This window comes from Convolutriloba macropyga, chromosome 14 (assembly GCF_964194025.1).
Source record: "Convolutriloba macropyga chromosome 14, txConMacr16.3, whole genome shotgun sequence".
NCBI classification, from domain to species: domain Eukaryota; kingdom Metazoa; phylum Xenacoelomorpha; order Acoela; family Convolutidae; genus Convolutriloba; species Convolutriloba macropyga.
This window is the reverse complement of record NC_134481.1, coordinates 30102032-30119090: the sequence shown is the minus strand read 5'-3', so window position 1 is coordinate 30119090 and position 17059 is coordinate 30102032. Positions and strand designations below refer to the sequence as shown.

The 17059-nt window shown below is 38.8% G+C and overlaps 1 protein-coding gene across 1 annotated transcript in view; it reads right to left on the bottom strand.

Annotated features, from left to right (window-relative positions):
* The window catches only part of LOC142353163 (uncharacterized), a 116676-nt gene extending 102689 nt beyond the window's left edge, over nucleotides 1-13987 (bottom strand). Inside the window, exons 1-2 of the mRNA XM_075405375.1 lie at nucleotides 13774-13987; nucleotides 13266-13461 (exon numbers count right to left, since the gene is read on the bottom strand). Coding sequence (XP_075261490.1) covers nucleotides 13266-13461; nucleotides 13774-13931 — 354 coding nt within the window. The 5' untranslated portion in view covers nucleotides 13932-13987. The remainder of the gene's footprint in view (nucleotides 1-13265; nucleotides 13462-13773) is intronic.
* Between the last annotated feature and the right edge of the window lie 3072 nt (nucleotides 13988-17059).

The following is a 17059-nucleotide window of genomic DNA, read 5'->3' as shown; positions in this document are numbered from 1 at the left end:
GGACTCTGAGCAGTATTTACAACAAGACAGTTGGCTTCAAATCTTTGGGTAAATCTTACCATTAGTCCGTCAATTTTTTCTCAAGATAAGCCTTTCTAAATATTTTTTTTTGCAGTGCCGAGTACAATGGAGTTGGTGGGCGTACAAGCGCAGATCTCGAGAATTTAGTCGAGTACGCCTCAGGCTTTACTCATGTGTTTGTAATTGTAGGCAACAACGACGTTGCAACTCGAAGTGTTAATTACATTTTGCAAAATTTTTTGCGATTCAAAGAAGCGATTTGGCCTACCAAAGTGAAATTCTCGGGAAACATGCGACGCAAAGATTTAGATGCTACTGTTGTTTCCGATAATAATATTTTTCTAAGTAATAATCTCGGTTGTCATTATAAGAGCACAAAACTTATTAAAAGAGAAGACTTTCGAGATAATCGAAGGTTTCACTTTGAACCCTTAGGTCAAGGCTATCGTCATATGGCCGCAATGATTCTCAGCGTTTTAGAAGAATTTGTTACAGAATGGTAATTATATCGTTATGATGTTGTGCTGCTTCTTTCAACTTTGCTGATTTCAAGTTCAGTATTGCTTTTGCTTTAAGTTGAATTCAGGTTTAGGTGGCCTTCAAGCATTCAGGTTCCCAAGTCACTAGATCCTTCGGCGCCCCATCCTCGTTTCAGATGCACGATTTGTTGAATTTGGATTCCGCTGTTGAAATGGTGAACTTGGTGCCAACTGGACAAATGCCATTTATGATGGCTCTGGTGGGATGAGGACCGACTGAAGTCACTGCCACATTGTTCACAAACACTTCAGGAGATTAAGGGAAACATTTCCAAGTCATCTACATGGTTAGAGATACCTTAATGAATCACCTTGTCATTTTCAACACTATTATTTACTTGTGAAATAATTCAAAAGGACCGCCGTTTTGATAATGTTTGTGCTGAACAGATTTCATGAAAAAGCTTTGAGACGTTTAGCATAACGCCGATTAAAAGCGGGAAAAAATGGGGGGGGGTTGGTGTGGGTGCACAATTTTATGTCCTCAAACATCTTGACTTTGTTTACAGTGCTTGTCTTCGGCACGATGATTGGGGAAAGATGCGAAAATCAACAGTTTGCTCTAACAACGATGCCCAAAGTGAGTTAAGAATCAGTTTCGTTTTTTTAAAAAACAATTGATAAGAGTAATTTTTCAAGTTTTGCCCTTTTGATATTTTGAACGCAGCATTTCATGTAGCTAAGAAGCCGTGAGCTAAAAGTTCCTAGATTGAGGTGTTCATTGTGCCCATTTTATAGCTGCGAAGCTCTAAGCTGAGCGGAGATATATTGCGGTGATCTTGTTTTTCCCTTGTATCGTCGTCTGACGCTCTTTTTTCGTTTTACATTTTTTCACGGCCAACCTAGGTTTTTGAGATCCTGCACTCACTTACCTTCAAAATAGACATTATTTTTCTCAAAAAAATAGCAGTGTGCAAGAGAAGGTGGAAACAGTTGAAAAGAGACAAAATCAGTGCAAAAAAATCAAAATTTTTTTTTAAATCAAATTCTTTATATGATGGAGCTAAAAGGTGACCCCCCCAACCTAGATTTTTGAGCTCCTGCTCTCACCTACATTCAAAATAGACCTAATGCTTCTCAAAAAAATAGCTGTGTGCAAGATAAGGTGGAAACAGTTGAAAAGAGACAAAATCAGTGCAAAAAAATCAAATCTTTTATTTTTAAATCAAATTTTTTATATGATGGAGCTAAAAAGTGACCCCCCCAACCTAGGTTTTTGAGCTCCTGCTCTCACCTACCTTCAAAATAGACCTAATGCTTCTCAAAAAAATAGCTGTGTGCAAGATAAAGTGGAAACAGTTGAAAAGAGACAAAATCAGTGCAAAAAAATCAAATCTTTTATTTTTAAATCAAATTTTTTATATGATGGAGCGAAAAAGCGACCCCCCCAACCTAGGTTTTTGAGCTCCTGCTCTCACCTACCTTCAAAATAGACCTAATGCTTCTCAAAAAAATAGCTGTGTGCAAGATAAAGTGGAAACAGTTGAAAAGAGACAAAATCAGTGCAAAAAAATCAAATTTTTTATTTTTAAATCAAATTCTTTATATGATGGAGCTAAAAAGTGACCCCTCCAACCTAGGTTTTTGAGCTCCTGCTCTCACATACCTTCAAAATAGACATTATTTTTCTCAAAAAAATAGCAGTGTGCAAGAGAAGGTGGAAACAATTGAAAAGAGACAAAATCAGTGCAAAAAAATCAAATTTTTTTTTTAAATCAAATTCTTTATATGATGGAGCTAAAACGGGACCCCCCCCAACCTAGATTTTTGAGCTCCTGCTCTCACCTACCTTCAAAATAGACCTAATGTTTCTCAAAAAAATAGCTGTGTGCAAGATAAAGTGGAAACAGTTGAAAAGAGACAAAATCAGTGCAAAAAAAAATCAAATTTTTTATTTTTAAATCAAATTCTTTATATGATGGAGCTAAAAAGTGACCCCCCAACCTAGGTTTCTGAGCTCCTGCTCTCACCTACCTTCAAAATAGACCTAATGCTTCCCAAAAAAATAGCTGTGTTCAAGATAAAGTGGAAACAGTTGAAAAGAGACAAAATCAGTGCAAAAAAATCAAATTTTTTATTTTTAAATCAAATTCTTTATATGATGGAGCTAAAAAGTGACCCCCCAACCTAGGTTTTTGAGCTCCTGCTCTCACCTTCCTTCAAATTAGACCTAATGCTTCTCAAAAAAAATAGCTGTGTGCAAGATAAAGTGGAAACAGTTGAAAAGAGACATAATCAGTGCAAAAAAATCAAATCTTTTATCTTTAAATCAAATTTTTTATATGATGGAGCTAAAAAGTGACCCCCCAACCTAGGTTTTTGAGCTCCTGCTCTCACCTACCTTCAAAATAGACATTATTTTTCTCAAAAAAATAGCAGTGTGCAAGAGAAGGTGGAAACAGTTGAAAAGAGACAAAATCAGTGCAAAAAAAATCAAAATTTTTTTTTAAATCAAATTCTTTATATGATGGAGCTAAAAAGTGACCCCCCAACCTAGATTTTTGAGCTCCTGCTCTCACCTATCTTCAAAATAGACTAATGCTTCTCAAAAAAATAGCTGTGTGCAAGATAAAGTGGAAACAGTTGAAAAGAGACAAAATCAGTGCAAAAAAATCAAATTTTTTATTTTTAAATCAAATTCTTTATATGATGGAGCTAAAAAGTTACCCCCCCAACCTAGGTTTTTGAGCTCCTGCTGTCACCTACCTTCAAAATAGACCTAATGCTTCTCAAAAAAATAGCTGTGTGCAAGATAAAGTGGAAACAGTTGAAAATAGACAAAATCAGTGCAAAAAAATCAAATTTTTTATGTTTAAATCAAATTCTTTATATGATGGAGCTAAAAAGTGACCCCCCCCAACCTAGGTTTTTGAGCTCCTGCTCTCACCTTCCTTCAAGTTAGACCTAATGCTTCTCAAAAAAATAGCTGTGTGCAAGATAAAGTGGAAACAGTTGAAAAGAGACAAAATCAGTGCAAAAAAATCAAATCTTTTATTTTTAAATCAAATTTTTTATATGATGGAGCTGAAAAGTGACCCCCCCCAACCTAGCGCAAACAACCGAGCAGATTACAGCCGCTGTGAGTCTTTCTTTTATTTTTCTGTGACTTTATTCTGGTACCAAAGGAAGTCGAAATACTCCTGTCCTTCTCTTCGCCTACTTCCATCGAGGCTCCCCCCCCCCAACCCAGGAGCATGTGCTATTTGTGTTACATAAACGTGCTGGTGGATAGAAACGGGTTGTGGTGGATAGTCTGCATAACTTTTTTAGGAGGGGTATTCTTTATTTGTTTTGAGGAGACACTAATTTTCTGACATATTCAAATGTAATTTTGACGTTCAAATGTTTAGGTTTCCTTTAATTTTTTTCAGCTGGACGGGATCGACAACCTTCGGTCTTCACTCATCCGGCCAATCGGACCAAAGCCGAGCGCACCAGACGCTGTTATTCCACCTCCAACCTCCTGAAACCGACCTCCGACCACCGACCTCCGACCTCCGGCTGTGATTTCTTTGGCTGTACGTGTGAATGAGGAGAAATCAAATCTTGTGAATTCAAAACTTGCAACAACTAAAACTTAATCGTACAAACACATGATTTTGATTTTGACTGCATGATTACATGATTTTAACCAAATTACTGTAAACAAAATTTATGCTTAATATAAATGCTCAAATTTATGCTTTGCGCAGCGTCAATTTTGCAAATTAAGTGCCACTTGAGCAAACAAAGCGCGGTAAAATGAGCAGGAAGGCAAGCTGAAAATTGCTTCTATTAGTCATAATGCTAATTTTAAGCGAATACTAAGCATCCTGCGCATCCTAAATCAAGCGAATACTTCGCATCATGCGCATCTTAAAATCATGCTTTGCAGGCAAAAGACAGTTTATGATTCATTCTGTCAAGAAAAAAGGAAGTTTATTATTTCATACTATGCAGCCCATCGACATAGTAGAAGCTAAAAAGACATCATAAACAGTCTATAAAGTGTCATGATCAGTAAACTTGACATTTTAAAACACATAATTGAAATGTAATGGTTCAGCACTGAAATAGTATGTGAGGTAGGTCCGGGATGGAAAAAACTATAATAAAAATTGGTGACAAAGATTGTCGCCTAATGCCTCGAAAAGACTTGTATATTTCTTCAAAGATTGTGGCATGCAGCAATCTTCAGCAATTTTTGTTTCATTTTGATAGTAAAGTTTGCTGTTAACTGAAATTCACAGCAGATTAAGGCAGCGCCGGCGCTCGTCATATAAGACGTTATTCCGTGCCTTATAACATTTATAAACTGAAAGCATGAGAAAACACATGCGGATTGAGAATCAATGAAGGTCAACAAAGACAAACACATTTTATAGACAGAAACCGTAATATAATCCGGGTTGATCTCATAATTCAAGTATAAATTACAAAAAGTATATAAATTAAAACTTTCTATTATGGAGTCTATGAGAATTTGAAATCATAAAATTTTTATAGAGTGCAAGTTAAAAAATATCAAAGTGAAAAAACGAGTGCAAAAGATATGCTTAAAATTGGAAAAGTAATTGCATGTTAATTTTAGATTGCAACATTTCGGGAAAAGTGGCAGTCATAAAACTTCATATAATTTTGTGGAAACTAAGTACAAGTGGAAACTAAGGCTGAAAGTTACCACATGCTTTTGAAATCTCTTATTCTCCAGTCAAATGAACTAAGAGCCTGGTACACCTGTTGTTCGAATTATTCTGTGGAAAAGTCGCAGTCATAAAACTGAAGCATAGACTTATGAAAAACTTTTGTGGTTCAGTTAATGTTGCCATAAATTTTTAAACTAACTTTTATAATTAAAAAAGAATCAATGATAACAACAAATTGAAAACAGTAATCAAAAAATAGTGCTAACAGCATCATAATAACTAATTTTTTTTTCTGAAATGCAGTTGCCGATCTTTGCTGATTGGCTTCCTTGTTTTGATGATTTTTATACTAATTCGTTGAAGAAATCGAAACAGAGGAAAATCTGCTTTGATTTGAGCTTTTTATAGTGTGTTGTGTTTTTTCACGTCTAAGATGATGAAAAAACTGGAAACCTATATGGAGACTTTTTCCCCAATGTTCAGACAACAATCACTTTACGTCTCCTGCTTTTGTAATGAATCAGTACACATCAGTCTCCTGATTTGTAATAAAAATGTGCTTGCCTTGTTAAATAAAAATACGCGCGCAAAGACGAAAAACAATTAATACTCTGCAAAATTCCTCTAAATTTACGTCTGTTTAAATTATAAATGTTGTTTTTTTTTCATCTTAATTTCAGGAAACAGTTTCATAATATTGTCAGACTGGAAATTGGAGACATATCAAGATCATATAAAAAAAGTAATTCGAAGAACTATGGAGTTTTTCAATTTCTGTTAGCATTTGCCTTCTACTTTCCCCGTGCGATTCTTCTACCAGAAAACCACAAGGTATGAAAAAATTCAGAAACAATGAGCAGTTATTTTTGTAGGAACAGTTATTTTGTTTGTAGATTTTTCAACTATTTTTTTCTAATTTATCGAATATCTTGTCAAATCTTTCATTTAATCATTCATTATTTGGTGACATTTTGAAGAGATGGTAATTTTCAAAAAAGTTTGCAAAGTATACGGACTTGGCAAAAACACGATGACATTCCTAGTTGAGAAATCGTTGGTTCTGAAACCCAAGAAATCATCGGTATCGTCGACTTTTTCTAGTCAACAACGACAAATTCTTCTTGGTTTTTTCGGTCGGTATCATTGTTGTTGTTCGTTGTTTAACATAACTCGGTATCGTATGTTTTGAAAGTAAAAGGGAGTCGGGGTTGTCGTTGTTGTTCCTTATATAATATACGAAATTCGGTATCGCAGTTTTTAAACGTAAAAATTAGGATCTATTCTGTTTCGGCCCCCCTCCCCAGCTTAGTGAGCATAAATCTTTTATGACCACCAGGCGCACGTGCTATTTTCTTACATAATAACTTGCTATAAAACAACATATAATTTTTAACGGGAGGGTCATGAAAAAGATTGGGGGAGGCGAAACAGAATAGACCCGAGATTCGGTATTGCTGTTTTTTCAGCGCATCGGAATAAAGCTATCGTTGTTTTTTAAACGTAGGACACATTGAAGTTGCTGTCGTTAAAAGGTAAGAAATCTTTACTATCGCCCTTTTTTATACGTGGGACAAATTCGGTCTCATCTTTGTTTAAACGCGAGAAAGCTCCGGAAACGAGATATGTTTCCTCTGGTAAAGTTCTGACCACATTATCTTTCCAAGCTAACAAATGTGTGATCAGAAATCACTTGGTCTGGGGATGGTCTTGTCAAGGGATTTTGAGTGCACTATATTCCGATCATATGGTCTTTTTAGCGCAATATAGTCTCTTTATACATCCACAAAGGATTATGTCCCCCATTATGGTATAATTGCTATCATTGGGGGTGAAGGCATGGGCTAAAAGATCCGTTTTATTGTGACATTGCCAAAACATATTTGAGCTCCAATATTCAACACCTACACTGGGTGAAGCTATATAATATGTAGGTGAATCCGATTTTGCTCAGTGTTTCCGTATAATTAAACTTCTCGGGTCTTTTACGTTATAGCCTCCCCCATGAAATTATAGCCCCCCATTATGGTATAATTACCATGATTTAGGGGCTATAGTTTATCTGACCGCTAAGCTGGGAGAGCTATAATGAGAAAAAACCAAATTATTTTCCTCTTATTTCCAACAAAGCTATTTCTAAAGTTTTTGAGATTTATTCTGTTTTGCCGCCCCAGTGTTTTTACGCCCCTCAGGTATAAATTATATGCTGTTTTATAGCACAGAGGTCTGAGGGGCGTAAAAAACATAAGCCAACTAAGCGGTGGGCAAACAGAGTAGAAGCATTATTTTCATTATTTTCCCTTAGTCCAGTATATTCAAACATTATGTTGCCAAACGTACATTTTGAGTAAGCAAATTTTCCCGCAAATTTCAGCATTGTCCGTTCCCCGTGTTTCATAGCTATTTGCGGACATCAGTGACAGAAAAAAAACTAGTTCATATTTGCTCAAAATTGGGAATATTGGTCACTATATCCGCGATTGCAGAATTTGACGATAAATCAGAATCAGCAGCGGATCTGTGTCTCTATAATCCAGGAATTTATGTCACCAACATTAGCGCTAAAGTAATTGCATTCCCTGGATGATGATACCCCTGCTCACAAATGGCGGGGATTGACGACATAAAAAGTGAAATGTCGAGATCAGTGAAGGAGTTTTGTTTGGATTATCCTCATTTTTGTGACTGTTGTCCAAATTTCTTCGACGCAGTATGTGGTGACATCACGTCTTCACTCAAGTTCGCAAACAAGGAGAAGGCTGATATGAGGGATTGGCTATGTAATGAACTGCTCTTAATGATTTATTATGTAATGGCAAGTGTTCTGTGACGGGGGATTGCCTAAGATACAGGGGTGCATAATATCCGGGGGGGGGGGGGGGGGGTTGAAGCGCAAAATGCAAAAGACCACTTAAGATTCTTAGTAACCATTAAAGAACCATGTTTAGATCTCATGATCCAACAAAGAGCCACACAGGTTTCTTAAAATCCATAAAAAGATCAAATCCGATTCTTATATATAATTGTAAGATCATGCTAAGGAATGTTGGCTATTTTTCGCTTGTGCCCCCAGCTTTGTGGGCACACATTGTTTGCACCCCCGGACGCACGTGCAATATTTTTACATAATGATTTACTATGCAATGGCACGCGCTCTGTAGCTGAGGGCGCATAACGTACTGGGGGGGAAACAGAATGGACTCGAGATTCGGGATTGCTGTTTTTTCAGCGCATCGGAATAAAGCTCTCGTTGTTTTTTAAACGTAGGACACATTGAAGTTGCTGTCGTTAAAACGTAAGAAATCCTTAATATCGCCGTTTTTTATATGTGAGACAAATTCGGTCTCATCATTGTTTAAACGCGAGAAAGCCCCGGAATCGAGATATGTTTCCTCTGGTAATGTTCTGATTACATTATCTTTCCAAGCTAACAAATGTGTGATCAGAAAACACTAGGTCTGGGGATGGTCTTGTCAAGGGATTTTGAGTGCACTATATTCCGATCATATGGTCTTTTTAGCGCAATATAGTCTCTTTATACATCCACAAAGGATTATGTCCCCCATTATGGTATAATTGCTATCATTGGGGGTGAAGGCATGGGCTAAAAGATCCGTTTTTTTGTGACATTGCCAAAACATATTTGAGCTCCAATATTCAACACCTACACTGGGTGAAGCTATATAATATGTAGGTGAATCCGATTTTGCTCAGTGTTTCCGTATAATTAAACTTCTCGGGTCTTTCACGTTATAGCCTCCCCCATGAAATTATACCCCCCATTATGGTATAATTACCATGATTGAGGGGCTATAGTTTATCTGACCGCTAAGCTGGGGGAGCTATAATGAGAAAAAACCAAATTATTTTCCTCTTATTTCCAACAAAGCTATTTCTAAAGTTTTTGAGATTTATTCTGTTTTGCCGCCCCATTGTTTTTACGCCCCTCAGGTATAAATTATATGCTGTTTTATAGCACAGAGGTCTGAGGGGCGTAAAAAACATAAGCCAACTAAGCGGTGGGCAAACAGAGTAGAAGCATTATTTTCATTATTTTCCCTTAGTCCAGTATATTCAAACATTATGTTGCCAAACGTACATTTTGAGTAAGCAAATTTTCCCGCAAATTTCAGCATTGTCCGTTTCCCGTGTTTCATAGCTATTTGCGGACATCAGTGACAGAAAAAAAACTAGTTCATATTTGCTCAAAATTGGGAATTTTGGTCACTATATCCGCGATTGCAGAATTTGACGATAAGTCAGAATCAGCAGCGGATCTGTGTCTCTATAATCCAGGAATTTATGTCACCAACATTAGCGCTAAAGTAATTGCATTCCCTGGATGACGATACCCCTGCTCACAAATGGCGGGGATTGACGACATAAAAAGTGAAATGTCGAGATCAGTGAAGGAGTTTTGTTTGGATTATCCTCATTTTTGTGACTGTTGTCCAAATTTCTTCGACGCAGTATGTGGTGACATCACGTCTTCACTCAAGTTCGCAAACAAGGAGAAGGCTGATATGAGGGATTGGCTATGTAATGAACTGCTCTTAATGATTTATTATGTAATGGCAAGTGTTCTGTGACGGGGGATTGCCTAAGATACAGGGGTGCATAATATCCGGGGGGGGGGTTGAAGCGCAAAATGCAAAAGACCACTTAAGATTCTTAGTAACCATTAAAGAACCATGTTTAGATCTCATGATCCAACAAAGAGCCACACAGGTTTCTTAAAATCCATAAAAAGATCAAATCCGATTCTTATATATAGTTGTAAGATCATGCTAAGGAATGTTGGCTATTTTTCGCTTGTGCCCCCAGCTTTGTGGGCACACATTGTTTGCACCCCCGGACGCAAGTGCCATATTTTTACATAATGATTTACTATGCAATGGCACGCGCTCTGTAGCTGAGGGCGCATAACGTACTGGGGGGGGGAAACAGAATGGACTCGAGATTCGGTATTGCTGTTTTTTCAGCGCATCGGAATAAAGCTCTCGTTGTTTTTTAAACGTAGGACACATTGAAGTTGCTGTCGTTAAAACGTAAGAAATCTTTAATATCGCCGTTTTTTATATGTGAGACAAATTCGGTCTCATCATTGTTTAAACGCGAGAAAGCCCCGGAATCGAGATATGTTTCCTCTGGTAATGTTCTGATTACATTATCTTTCCAAGCTAACAAATGTGTGATCAGAAAACACTAGGTCTGGGGATGGTCTTGTCAAGGGATTTTGAGTGCACTATATTCCGATCATATGGTCTTTTTAGCGCAATATAGTCTCTTTATACATCCACAAAGGATTATATCCCCCATTATGGTATAATTGCTATCATTGGGGGTGAGGGCACAGGCTATCTGACCACTAAACTGAGGTTTTATAAAATTTCCGTTTGTGTCCCCCTCCCCAGCTCAGTGGGTGCATATTATTCGCTACCCCCCTGACACATGTGTCAAACTTTTGCATAATGATTTACTATGTATGACACGTGACTGGTAATTGGGGGGAGCACACATACTTGGGGCACAAACGGATAAGATCTCAGATATTCAACACTTCATCCTCGTCGAGAGAATTCTTTAAATATCTTTGTTCGGATCTTTTCCGTTTGTGCCCCCCCAGCTTAGCAGATGCATATTAATTGCACTCCCTAGACGTAGGTGCTTTTTACCTAAAACACGCACGTGCACATTTTAAAATGCCGAAAGTCTGCAGTGCCAGAAGTCAAAATGTCAGAAGTTTCTACTTTGCCAGAAGTTGAATTTCGTTGACTTTCATCATTTTAAAACCTGTGCATTTTGTGTTTTTAGCAAGGTTAAGTGACTCTGCAGAAGTCACTTCAAAATTTTGACATAAAGTCTCGAACCTCTTTGCGGTTCTCGATAAAGGCCAGAAAATCTCAGTGACTCCCAGCGGAGTCACTTAACCATTAAATAATTTAGCATGTAGTGACACGTGCTCTCTAACGGGGGGCGCATAACGTACTGGGGGCACAGACGGAAAAGATCCGTTTTTTTGTGACATTGCCAAGACATATTTGAGCTCCACTATTCAAATAATATAACCCAACTGTGCTATAATAACACTGGGTAAAGCTATATAATATGTATTTGAATCCGATTTTGCTCAGTGTTTCCGTATAACTAAACTTCTCGGGTCTTTCCCGTTATAGCTTCCCCCCATGAAATTATAGCCCCCCATTATGGTATAATTACCATGATTGAGGGGCTATAGTTTATCTGACCGCTAAGCTGGGAGAGCTATAATGGGAAAAACCCAAATTCTCTTCCTCTTATTTCCAACAAGGCTATTTCTAAAATTTTTGAAAATTATTCTGTTTCGCAGCCCCAGTGTTTTTTACGCCCCTCAGGTACAAATTACATGCTGTGTTATAGCACAGAGGCCTGAGGGGCGTAAAAAATATAAGCCAACTAAACGGGGGGGGGGGCAAACAGAGTAGAAGTAGGATTTACATTATTTTCCCTTAATTCATTATATTCAAACATTATGTTGCCAAACGTACATTTTGAGTGAGCAAATTCTCCCTCAAATTTCAGCATTGTCCGTTCCCCGTGTTTCATAGCTATTTGCGGACATCAGTGACAGAAAAAAACTAATTCGTATTTGCTCAAAATTGGGAATATTGGTCACTATATCCGCGATTGCAGAATTTGACGATAAGCCAGAATCAGCAACGGATTTGTGTCCTATAATCGAGTACTTTGTGTCACCTAAAGTAATTACATTCCCTGGATGACGATACCCCTGCTCACAAATGGCGGGGATTGACGACATAAAAAGTGAAATGTCGAAATCAGTGAAGGAATTTTGTATGGATTATCCTCATTTTTGTCACTGTTGTCCAAATTTCTTCCACGCTGTATGTGGTGACAACAGGTCTTCACTCAGGTGCGCAAACGTGGAGAAGGCTGATATGAAGGATTGGCTATGTAATGAACTGCTCTTAATGATTTACTATGTAATGGCAAGTGTTCTGTGACGGGAGATTGCCTAAGATACAGGAGTGCATAATATCCTGGGGTGGGGGGCACAAATGGAAAAGATCCGTGTCTTTTTACAAAGACCACTTATGATTCTCAGTATACTTCGTGCGTTCATGTCCAGACCATCGTGCGTTCATCCGTGTGTTCCAGACCCTGTAATTTTGAACGCATGACACCCCCTTCGTGCGTTCATTTCGGTCTGGACATATCTGGTTTCGGTCTGGCACCTCAGCCTGGGTAACCAATGAACAATCATATTTGACTCTCATTGTCCAAAAAAAGTCACACATGGTTCTTACAATCCATAAAAATATCAAATCTGATTCTTATATATCATTGCAAGATCATGCTAAGAAATGTTGGATATTTTTCGCTTGTGCCCCCAGCTTTGTGGGCACACATTGTTTGCACCCCCAGACGCACGTGCCATATTTTCACATAATGATTTACTATGTAATGGCACGCGCTCTGTAACTGAGGGCGCATAACGTACTGGTGAGGGGGGGGGGGGCGCAAACGGAAAAGATCCGAAATGTTTAATGCATTTTATGGAACCTTTATCTTTGTATGATTACCAAAAATGTTTGTTCTATCCCATTACAGAACCCCCCCCCCCCCCGCGCAGCTTTGTGGTGAGATAACTTATAGCCCCCAATCAAGGTAAATATACCATAATTTGGGCTTTAATTTCAAGGAATGTCTATAATTTTATCCCTTGTTAATGACCATAGAACGTACAGCTCGCTCAGTGACCATATAATCTGTAGACAAACCCTCCTCCAAGTACCAAAAAAATTATTATGGTTTTTAGAGTTTTTCGTGGAGTTGCTACAATTTCTTTCATCAGAGATCAAATCTCGGATCTTTTCCGTTTGTGCCCCCCCCCCCCAGCTTAGTGGGTGCGTATTATTTGCAACCCCCAGACGCACGTGCAATATTTTTACATAATGATTTACTATGTAATGACACGTGCTCTGTCACTGGGGGGAGCATAACGTACTGGGGGGGGGGGGCACAAACGGAAAAGATCCCTAATCTCTAACTGCACCAGATAATTGTAACAGAAAAAAATTACCTGATCGAGTGGTATTTCACACTCCATGGCATATCTTCTGGTCTCGAAGTCGTAGTAATCGGATCCCTCTTCATACCAGAGATCATCATCTTCATAATCCATATCTCTAAAATGGCCATCATTGGCTTCTCTCGCGTACTCTTCCCTTTCCCAGTCTGCCACATCCATTCGGTCCCCACGGTAATCCAGATTGCCTATAAAAACTGGCTCTTTCCCATTAAGCTCACCTCAAAGCTATAGCCCTATATTTAGGGTAATTGATGTGGGTAAAATTTATTTAAAAATGGACAAAAAAAACTTAATTACTGAAAAATTATAGACAACTGAAAAATTATATGCCCGACAACTTACGACATTGTACATAACATATTGGTATAAATACGTTTATGGGGGGGGGGGGGAGGGGAGGGGGAGGAGGCTAAAAGCTGGGCACTACAAGAAGAAAACCCATAAAATCAGTCGACATGCTTTACCAAGTTTTATACCCGTTTAAAAAAGCAACTTTCCTTTCATCGCTCTGGACATAAAAGATCGCAAGTCTTCTTTCCTGTCTGTTGATTTTGGGGCATGTCTTGATTTAGTTGGGGCACTGTGAGTCCGATATCGAGTTGTGTGTACAAATTGGTTGTTTGATTGTGAAATTGGTGTGAAATAATTGCTATTCATTTTGAAACAAATTTTGGAAAAATGATGAAAAATTTTATTCAACACAAAAGTCACCCAAAAAAAGAAATTGCTAAAATTACACAGATTTTCACGTGCGTTTTTTATCTCATAAAAAAATCAGAATTATGTTGTTCCCGTGGCTGCTGCATAAAAAGAATTCAACCATTAACATCAATGCCCCCTTTTCTCACCCTCCCCCCTCCCCCCCCCCAAAAAAAAAAACATTTAGTTAAATAGATATTAATTAATGGATCTATTCTGCTTTGCCCCACCCTTATTTAAATACATATCAATTAATGAATCTATTCTCTTTTGCCCCCCCCCCCCCCCGCCCCCCGCCAGCTTAGTGGGCTTACATCTTTTAGGCCCCACAGGCGCACGTGCTAATTTTTACATAGTAGCCTGCTATGTAGCAGCATCAACATACAATTTGTAACGGGGAGGGGTGTAAAAAACAGGGGGGGGGGGCAAAACAGATAGATCCCAATTAATATTCCGGGATACTTCGCATTCACATAAATAATCGAATATATTCTCCGCCCACCCCCCCCCCCCCCCCATACCACACACACACACACACATACACACACACACATTTTAGTGGACATATAATATTTACGCCCAGGCGCAAGAGCCTTTTTCAATAGCAACGTGCTATAATACATTACATAATATGGATGAGGCGACAGATGTGTGTGTGTGTGTGTGTGTGTGTGTGTGTGTGTGTGTGTGTGTGTGTGTGTGTGTGTGTGTGTGTGTGTGTGTGTGTGTGTGTGTGTGTGTGTGTGTGTATGTGTGTGTTCCTCCTCATCCGAGCTTCTCAGCTCATACTCGCGGCACGGATGTCGACACTGCGTAGAAACTTCAGCAATGTGATTTCGTCTTCGAATACTGTCATGGGCGTCGGATAAAGTTCGAAGGACTGGAGTCGTTGATTCGTAAACTTCGGGCAAACTAGTAGCAGGTGTTCTGCAGTTATTTCATTCATTTGACAATGCGGACAGATGTCGTCCGGTTATACTGATTATTGAATGCCCAGGTTGAGGTGCCAGACCGCAATCTATATGTCCAGACCGTCCCAGACGGAAAGTGTCTATGTCCAGAGCCTCCCAGACGGAAAGTGCCTATGTCCAGAATTTCGTGCGTTCAAAATTTTTCGTGCGTTCATCGTGCGTTCAAAAGTCCTCGTGTCCAGACTTTCGTGCGTTCAAAATTGCCTATGTCCAGACTTCCGTGTGTTCCAAAGGAAAATTCGTGCGCTCCAAAATTGATAATTTGTGCGTTCATGTCCAGACTATCGTGCGTTCAAAAGACCTTGTGTCCAGACTTTCGTGCGTTCAAAATTGCTTATGTCCAGACTTTCGTGCGTTCCAAAGGAAAATTCGTGCGCTCCAAAATTGATATTCTGTGCGTTCATGTCCAGACTATCGTGCGTTCAAAAGATCTTATGTCCAGACTTTCGTGCGTTCCAAAGGAAAATTCGTGTGCTCCAAATGTCCAGACTATCGTGCGCTCAAAATTGCCTATGTCCAGACTTTCGTGCGTTCCAAAGGAAATTTCGTGCGCTCCAAAATTGATATTCTGTGCGTTCATGTCTGGACTATCGTGCGTTCAAAAGACCTTAAGTCAAGACCTTAGTGCGTTCAAAATTGCCTATCTCCAGACTTTTGTGTGTTCCGAAAGAAAATTCGTGCGCGACGCCACCTGGTGCGTTCATTTCGGTCTGGACATATTGACTTTTGGTCTGGCACCTCAACCTGGGTGGATTGTTACTGATTCTCGTCTAGATAGAGGCTGACTTTTGTAATAACCTCCTGACCAAGCTGATTATCATCTGCATTATTCTGATAACGGACGGTATTGAACTCTGATCACAGAGTATTATGTGTACCCAACCCAATAGCAACTTTTAGGCAAATTTTGAACGTACGTGTTTTATAAACCTATTCTCTGGCGAAAATTGTTTCTGGTTACAGTTTCAAGAAACCCGGGTCGAGGAAAACTTGGAAAAAAATGTAAGATAAGCGGTGAACAGTTTTTTTTCTTCGCCGCAAATTTTGTACATAATTTTGCGGTGAAATGTGTTGAAATTGTAATTTCACTGCTGAGTAATTGGTGAATTTACAAAAATACACCATATACCACCGCTCACTACAAATTTCCCTCCTTACACGGACTCGAACTTCTCACCTCCTGCATGTCAGCCACTTCCTCTTACATTGCGCCACCTCTCACTAAATGCTAGGACTTATTTTTGAATAAAAATCAAATTCATTCTACTTTCTGTAAAACATGCGCATTGAATTTTTGTAATGTTTGCAATTTTTAGCGGTGAGATTACATATATTAGCGGTGAAATGTGGTGATTTTTTGTCAGTTCACCGCTTACTCTAGTGGTGAAATTACATAAATTCACCGCTTAGAAAAAAGTGTCAAAAAGATGTAAGATTAGGGATTCATCTAAAATTAGGGAGTCATTTTGGGTGGGGGGGGGGTAAAATCTAACAATCTCTACCTTACTCCGAACGATGTTTTTTCATCGCATGCATTCCTTATCTCTCATATCTCTGACACTTTTTCCCGTCGGCGAAATTATGTAATTTCACCACTAAATTAAGCGACGAAATTATCTAATTCCACCGCATTGTCCGCTTATCTCACATAATTTGGACACTTTTTTTCAAAGCGGTGAATTTATGTAATTTCACCGCTAAATTCAGCGGTGAAATTTTGTAATTTCACCTCTATCAAGCGATATTTTTTTTCACCACATGCACCGCCTGATTTTTTTAATTTCACCGCATTAACCGCTTATCTTACAAAATTTTCCGCATTCACCGCTTTTCTTACATCATTTTGCGTTGATTGGTGGTGACACCTCGGCACGGGTTTGTAAAAAAACTCATCTTTTGCGTTTATGCCCCCCAGCTTAGTGGGTGCATTTTAATAGCGCCCCCAGACGCACGTGCCATATTTTGATATAATCTTTTACTATGTAATGACACTCTGTAACGGGGGGTGTGCATAACGTACTGGGTCTTTCCCATTTTAGCCCTCACAGCTTAGTGGTTAGATAATCTATAGCCCCCTTCCCATCATCGTAAACATACCATATTGAGAGCTGTAAT